The sequence below is a fragment of the Mixia osmundae genome (assembly GCF_000708205.1).
Source record: "Mixia osmundae IAM 14324 unplaced genomic scaffold scaffold_1, whole genome shotgun sequence".
In the NCBI taxonomy this organism is placed as follows: domain Eukaryota; kingdom Fungi; phylum Basidiomycota; class Mixiomycetes; order Mixiales; family Mixiaceae; genus Mixia; species Mixia osmundae.
Genome location: NW_014575563.1, coordinates 941,324 through 947,323, shown reverse-complemented (window position 1 = coordinate 947,323; position 6,000 = coordinate 941,324). Strand labels below are relative to the sequence as shown.

General features: G+C 54.7%; 4 protein-coding genes across 4 annotated transcripts in view; 2 read left to right on the top strand and 2 right to left on the bottom strand.

The window, feature by feature from the left end:
* Positions 1-505, top strand: part of L969DRAFT_139839 (uncharacterized protein) — an 846-nt gene extending 341 nt beyond the window's left edge. The window contains exons 2-3 of the mRNA XM_014715401.1: positions 17-443; positions 495-505. Of these exons, the coding sequence (XP_014570887.1) occupies positions 147-356 (210 nt within the window). The 5' untranslated portion in view covers positions 17-146 and the 3' untranslated portion in view covers positions 357-443; positions 495-505. The remainder of the gene's footprint in view (positions 1-16; positions 444-494) is intronic.
* Positions 131-3,632, bottom strand: L969DRAFT_56681 (uncharacterized protein). The gene is made up of 12 exons (XM_014715400.1): positions 3,526-3,632; positions 3,202-3,474; positions 2,796-3,150; positions 2,617-2,742; positions 2,464-2,568; positions 2,228-2,407; positions 1,851-2,173; positions 1,667-1,798; positions 1,539-1,618; positions 1,362-1,486; positions 495-1,309; positions 131-443 (listed from the first exon to the last, which is right to left on the bottom strand). The coding sequence occupies exons 1-11, from the start codon at positions 3,598-3,600 to the stop codon at positions 576-578; spliced, it is 2,508 nt and encodes an 835-aa protein (XP_014570886.1). The 5' UTR covers positions 3,601-3,632; the 3' UTR covers positions 131-443; positions 495-575.
* A 52-nt stretch (positions 3,633-3,684) lies between these two features.
* On the top strand, positions 3,685-5,894 carry L969DRAFT_84119 (uncharacterized protein). The gene is made up of 4 exons (XM_014715399.1): positions 3,685-4,012; positions 4,077-4,258; positions 4,316-5,670; positions 5,721-5,894. Exons 1-3 carry the CDS (start codon positions 3,954-3,956, stop codon positions 5,446-5,448), a joined length of 1,374 nt encoding a protein of 457 aa, XP_014570885.1. The 5' UTR covers positions 3,685-3,953; the 3' UTR covers positions 5,449-5,670; positions 5,721-5,894.
* Positions 5,551-5,963, bottom strand: L969DRAFT_14466 (uncharacterized protein; the record flags this gene model as incomplete). Its single annotated transcript, XM_014714893.1, has 2 exons — positions 5,551-5,670; positions 5,721-5,963. 2 exons carry the CDS (start codon positions 5,961-5,963, stop codon positions 5,551-5,553), a joined length of 363 nt encoding a protein of 120 aa, XP_014570379.1.
* Between the last annotated feature and the right edge of the window lie 37 nt (positions 5,964-6,000).

The window sequence follows — 6,000 nt, the reverse complement described above, 5'->3', positions numbered from 1 at the left end:
GACAAGAAGACGACAGCCGCGTTCGAGTCCGTTCACAAAAGCCGATGTGCACAGACCCAGACGGTAGCCTGGCTGACTATCGAATGAGGGGGACCATCTGTGTAAAGNGCGACCGGATGTCAGCCAAAGACGGGTGATCTGCTGTGATGCCGACAAAGCTCATGCACATCATCGGGAGGCGCATCTGCTCGTCGGACAAGAGTATGACTCTCGCCATCGAACCTGCCGACAGGAATCGACGACTCAAGCTCAAGCTGGATGACGGTCAGACTCGGCAGGCAGCAAGAAAGAGACAAGGCAAGCGCCATACCAGCCACCAATCTCGCGAGCGTGTTTCTATGCGTCCTGCGTTTTAGTCTGCGTGCTCTTGCTCATCCGCTAGATTGCACAATGCAAGCTGTTGAACTCGCCATCACTATGGCTGCGCCACTGCGAGGTTGAAGGCGCGCGCGTCAGCTACCACTTGCAATGCAGCTCTGACCCATCTATTCTAGCTCGCCGAGCATCACTCTCAATTCAGGCTGCCTTACGGCCAGATGCATCTGGTCACAGCTACAGGCATAGCTAGAGCAAAGCTATGAGTGTCCATTGACGCCGTTGACATGAGGCTCCGTCCTCGTAAAGCAAGTTGAGAGCGGCAAGAGCTTCGCGGCTCTGGCTTTGTATTCTGTGATGCGCTCTGACCGTGCGAGCTCGAGCAGCTCGATCGCTTCCTGACACGTGTGCATGTGCGGCGGCGACTCCTCGTCGAGCTGAGTGAACAGGCGGTCTTCGACCTCTTTGAGGCCCTCGGCCCCTCTAGCTTCGAAGACACATTGAGCCATCCGCACGGGCGCCAGCTTCAGCTCTTCAAGATACGTAGCCGGGGAAGACGCCTTTGTAGCAGAAGAGAGGACGTCAGTCAACGCTTGTCGTACCGCAGGCTCGATACTCTGTCGTCTTTCCAGCGCTCGCATAAGACTGATGTACCGCAAAGGCAATCGATCGTCATCTTTGTTGAGCGCATGCGCTTTCGCTAGGCTCTGGGCTGCCAGTATTAGACTATCTCGACGGATATCAATATCGAAAGCAAGTAGCCATGTCTGGATCTCTTTGGCAGCACTAAGCTTGAGAGGTTTCAGTAGCTGATTCGCCGATTCGAGCGGCTCCGTGGTGGCGAGCAACGCGTCGCCGTTTGGATCTGTATCTTCGGCGGAGACAAGCACGTCTGCATCTTTCTTAGGTGTCTCTTTGGACTTAGCTTTGGCCTCTGCTTTTTTGTTCTTTTTCGCTTGTTGTCGTTCTGCATCCCGAGCAGCCTCGTCCATTACTGTGACCTGCACATCAGCGCTGGGCATAGAAGCAATAGGGTCAAATCGCACCTGGCTCGGGACGAACAGGACGGCCAGCAGCCTTATCTGCCAATTCTAGATATATTTGCACTGCACCCTCGACTGCGTTCAGACATGCTGTATGCGAATGCAGTTGATCTTCATAGCGCAGTAATCTGCCGGTAAGCTTCGTGAGTAGATATCCACTGTCTGATAATGCCGACTGACTGTACATAGGCTCGCAAGGTGAACCTCCTTATTGCGTAAGAGTGAAAGTCGAATTCATCTTCGCGTATGTCCGCAAAGATCTGTTCGAGGTCTCAGTGTGATCGATGTAGTAGCGCACAGGAACCTACTGCTGCTATTTGATGATAGCGCTTAAGCGCCATGTTGAGCCGATATTGCCTCTGGTGGGATTGTGCTTCGGCTTGCAAGAACCAGAAAGCTTGCATGTCGATCAGATCTGCTATGGGAGACGCTGCGTCTTTCTAGAGACGGCGTCGCTCAGCGACGATTCGTTGGAGACACATGACTGCGTACCCTCGTGAAGAGACCAGCGGTGCTTTCCGCAGCAGCGACATCGTCGACTCTGAGAAGATATTTTGCGTGCTTGCAGTTCAGGAACCGGTCCTGACCATCCAGTGCTCTTGCTTCTGCCATTGCCTTCTCGGCACCGACAAAGTCACCAGCTCTTTTGAGTATTCTCGCCTTCATCATTGGCAGCTCGGGCAAAGTAGGCGTGTGGTCGAGCGCTTTGGTGATCGTTTGGAGCGCCCCCTGATGTAGCCCCAAGCCCGAAAAAAGCTGCGCTTGGAAGTAGAGCGCCCAAACGAGCGTAGTCGGCGGATCGATGCCCTGTGCGTCTATCAATATTACAGGAGATCAGTAGGGTCCAGCTGGTACGACGCGAGGCTGACCTTCTGTATCCAAGACGTGTTTAGTCGTCAGTGTATCTACAAAAGTCTCGACGCATTGCGTAATGGCTTCGCGTTTTTCGTCTAGCAGAAGTAAAGGCTTTAGGTCGTTGTACAGCGAAGGGACGCCTTTGGAAAGCGCATCGGCTAGATAGACCTTTACACGACTCGCGAATGACGTGCCTAAGGACATCAAGCCAGTCAGACCGCTGTGAAATGCGCTGTATGTATCTGCCTACCCCGGCTGATGATCAAAGTAAGCCTTCGTATTGCTAGCGAACGCGGGTATTGGCCTGCGAGGTCGTCCAGACATCGCAAGCAAGCGTCACTTTGCTCGGCGTCCTCTGCGCACCAGCATGAGCTTATCGACATCGAGCGACGTCATGACTTACCCGAGTTCAGGTCGCTAGCGGCGAGGTAGCCCCGCAAGTAGGTGTAATTTTCCGCATTAGAGGCAAGGAGCTTGCGCCAGGCTTGTAAGCCTTCTTGCTTCTCGCCGACCTTTACAAGCAACCGAGCTGGGCAGCGTCCATCAACACGTCTGTCATTGAGTAAGTCGACAGCGACATACCAGTAAGTTCGTCCCGCGTAGTCTTGTCAACGATGAATTGCGTGTGACCGTGTAAAGCGTCTAGTGCTGTTCGCGGCTGGTCGGCTTCCTCGAGTACGGAGACCAGATACAGAACTGTTTCAGAGTATTCGTAGTCTTGCGGTGGCACTTCCTCCAAGAGACTCAGGTAGGCTCGCAAAGTATCTGCAGCCCGAGCAAGATCGCCTAAGAGGTGGTAGCTTACCGCCAAGCTCGCCCAATTCGGTCTGATCTTGGGTTGCAACCGAAGCATAAGCAATCTAGATTCGAGTGCGGCCTCGTACTGGCGTTGATAGATCTGCAATGCTGCCAAGTCTCGGAGTATGTTGTAGTTGTCCTGCGTCGCGGTCTATGAGCTTGCCACCGGTCGGGGATCACGTAGACTGACCTTGTCGAGCTTATGAGCTTGCAGATAACACGTCAGAGATTGATCGTAGTCTTTGTCGGCTCTGTGCATGAGCGCTTGGACATGCCAGCAAATATGCGACTTGATGTCTTTTCTCAAGCCACGGTTGGCAAGCTCGAATCCCTCGGCCTTTCTGTTCATGTTGTACACAATGATGCCCTTCATGCAGAGAGTTTCTCCATGATCGGGCACTTTCTTGAGGATTGCGTCTGCCGTTTTGACTCCTTTCTTGTACAACTTGTTCTCAAATTCCACCTGAAAGCTGTCCTTAGAGCCTTGTACAAGGTCGTGAGCTAACGCGCGTACCAGGAGCTCCTTGAAGAGCTTGGCCTCTTTCGCAGGCAGAGCCCGCGCATCGATCGCAGACTTGCCGGGCGCCATGACGGCCTCACGCTGGTTTTTGGGCACGATCACAGGCGCACGGGCTGGCGCGTCAGAGTTAATTCAAAGCCCCAAACACACTTGATCTCACTTGCGTACCGACCTGAATCCGACGCACAGCCTCATTCGAAGCACGGCGCACCTCCGTCGCCACTCGTGCGGCACGCTCAAATTGCTTCACGCTGCAGTACAAGACGGGTGTCACGCTTCGATCTGCGCCAAAAAGTGCGCAAAGGCTCGTCGTGACAGAGCGCGACAAGTGCGCAACGGCGTCAATCGGATTTCACGCAGTCAGACGACCATCCCACGACTGGCACAGGGCGTCATCTCGATCTAGCTAGTGCTCCGGCATCATGTCCTGCATTAGACCTGCCACACCAGGCACGATCTGCGTGCTGGGAGCAACCATACTGTCAGTGCAACCAAGATCTACTATCGAGTCCTCAACAGCTTACGTCTGGCATGCTTTGAGACAGATTGGTACTCTGCTCCATCAGCGTACCTGTGAACCAGAAGTTCTACTTTCTCTCTGCCGATATCAATGCGACAATCTCTGGTCTCTCTGTCGACGGACTCGTGAGGCTCGGCGTTTGGGGTCACTGCGCAGATGTAGCTGGCGAGAACAAGTGCACGCCCGCCACACTGGGCTACAACTTTGGTCGGTCTCTCGATCATGCGCTCTGTACTGAGCTCATGTTTCTCATGGGAATGACAGATGCAAACGCATTGCTTGGCATCTCGCGCAGCTTAGTCAATCTGCCGTCGGCAAGTATCAAGCCATTCACCTATGTCCTCATTCTCCATCCTATCGCTGCCGGCCTCGCCGGTCTGACCTTCATCTTTGGTCTCCTAGCTCACATCCGTGAATTCGCCATCGTACGTTTCACGACCTGCCTTGCCTCACTCGCAACGACGGTCTCTCTCCTCGCGTTCATATTCGACATCATCGCCTTCTCGATTGCCAAGTCGCGTATCAACGCAAGTGCGACAGCGGATGCGTCACCTAATGCGACGCTAGGCAACGCAGTCTGGATGACGCTGGCTGGTTTTGTCTTGCTCCTGCTATCTGGCTGCTTGCTAGGAGTCGGCCAGTGCTGCTTCAGAAGTCGACCATCGCACGAGGAAAGGGATCGAATGAAGCCCCTACCCGACCCCGCCTACCGGAGGGACGCAGAGAAGGCCCGTTACCCTCGCGAGACAGGCCTGCCCGTCTTTGCAGCAGGCGAGGTAGTACCCCTCAATTCTCTAGACCATACCGATGCGCGTAACAAGTCACATCCCGAGCGGATAGATGGCGTAGGCTATGGCGAAGCGAGATACGAGGATGCCTATCCCAACACGTATGCCGGCATAGGCACACCAAGGCGGCATGACTCTGATCTGACGCATAGCTCGTCGCTCCCTACACATGGCCGATCGCCCTACGAGCCAGAAGCGCCGGTGCAAGGGTATGAGAGCTATGCTGCTCGAGCGACAAGGGCGGATGAGAATCCATTCGATCCTCCCGCCCATCAGACACAGGGGTCTTATTACCCTGACGAAGCGTACCTCTCGCCAACAGCGCAGAGATCAGGTTATGGATCTCCTGTCGACCCAAGACAGCCTTATTCACACGAGACCTATCCGCCACAATCTCACCCGCAAGAGGCAGCATATGGCGGGCAAGAAGATCCGTACGAGCAGCCTGCATCTTATCGTCACGGGCAGGCAAGCTACGGACACGCGCAAGGGTACAATTATGGCCAGTCGGATCCGTACGAAGCGCAATATGGACAACCGGCATACGAACAGCCTCAGTACGGTTCTTCGACGGGCCACGCAGCACCGCATGCATACAGCAGGTATTGAGAATCGCCGAGACGATGACCGACGTCGAAGCAAAAACTGTGCAGAGCCATATCGTGTTGTACCCTTGCTGTTGCTTATCTGTACATCTCTTGCTTCCTGGGCTCAGGCGTGCCTATAGTTCTTGAAGCCGCCCCAGTTGAGGATGACAAAGACGAGACCGACGGGGACGAGCAGGGGAACAAGGTACTTGTAGTGCTCGTCCAGGCCGACAGCATCAAAGATCTTGTCTCAAGCCCTTTAGCTCTGTAGATCTGCATTGCGACAGGGCCTACCGGGTTGCCTGTGTTCGTGTTTGACGAACTGAACAGCACAGCATACAGGCCGAGTACGAATGACAAGCCCGAGCCAGCAATAAAGGCATAACCCGTCAGGATCATCGAAGTGCCTGAAGGATCAGCATCTTGTTGTGGCCGACGCGAGATGCGAGGCGAGGGCGACCATGAAGAGCCTGCGCTGAGTGGTCGGGGTGTAGATGCGGGCGCTGCGCTGCGTAGGTTGTAGCGATTCGAGCTCATGCATTGCACGCTGTCGACACCTCGGCCAATCGCGCTC

Excerpts from the sequence above, each read along its gene's own strand:
- L969DRAFT_56681 (XM_014715400.1), bottom strand. The coding sequence starts at position 3,600 with ATGGCGCCCGGCAAGTCTGCGATCGATGCGCGGGCTCTGCCTGCGAAA. Across the intron at positions 2,569-2,616 it reads CGCTAGCGACCTGAACTCGG|AGGACGCCGAGCAAAGTGAC; the intron begins GTAAGTCATGAC and ends GCTGGTGCGCAG. Across the intron at positions 1,799-1,850 it reads CCGCTGGTCTCTTCACGAGG|AAAGACGCAGCGTCTCCCAT; the intron begins GTACGCAGTCAT and ends CGCCGTCTCTAG.
- L969DRAFT_84119 (XM_014715399.1), top strand. The coding sequence starts at position 3,954 with ATGTCCTGCATTAGACCTGCCACACCAGGCACGATCTGCGTGCTGGGA. Across the intron at positions 4,013-4,076 it reads GTGCTGGGAGCAACCATACT|ATTGGTACTCTGCTCCATCA; the intron begins GTCAGTGCAACC and ends GCTTTGAGACAG. Across the intron at positions 4,259-4,315 it reads CACACTGGGCTACAACTTTG|ATGCAAACGCATTGCTTGGC; the intron begins GTCGGTCTCTCG and ends TGGGAATGACAG.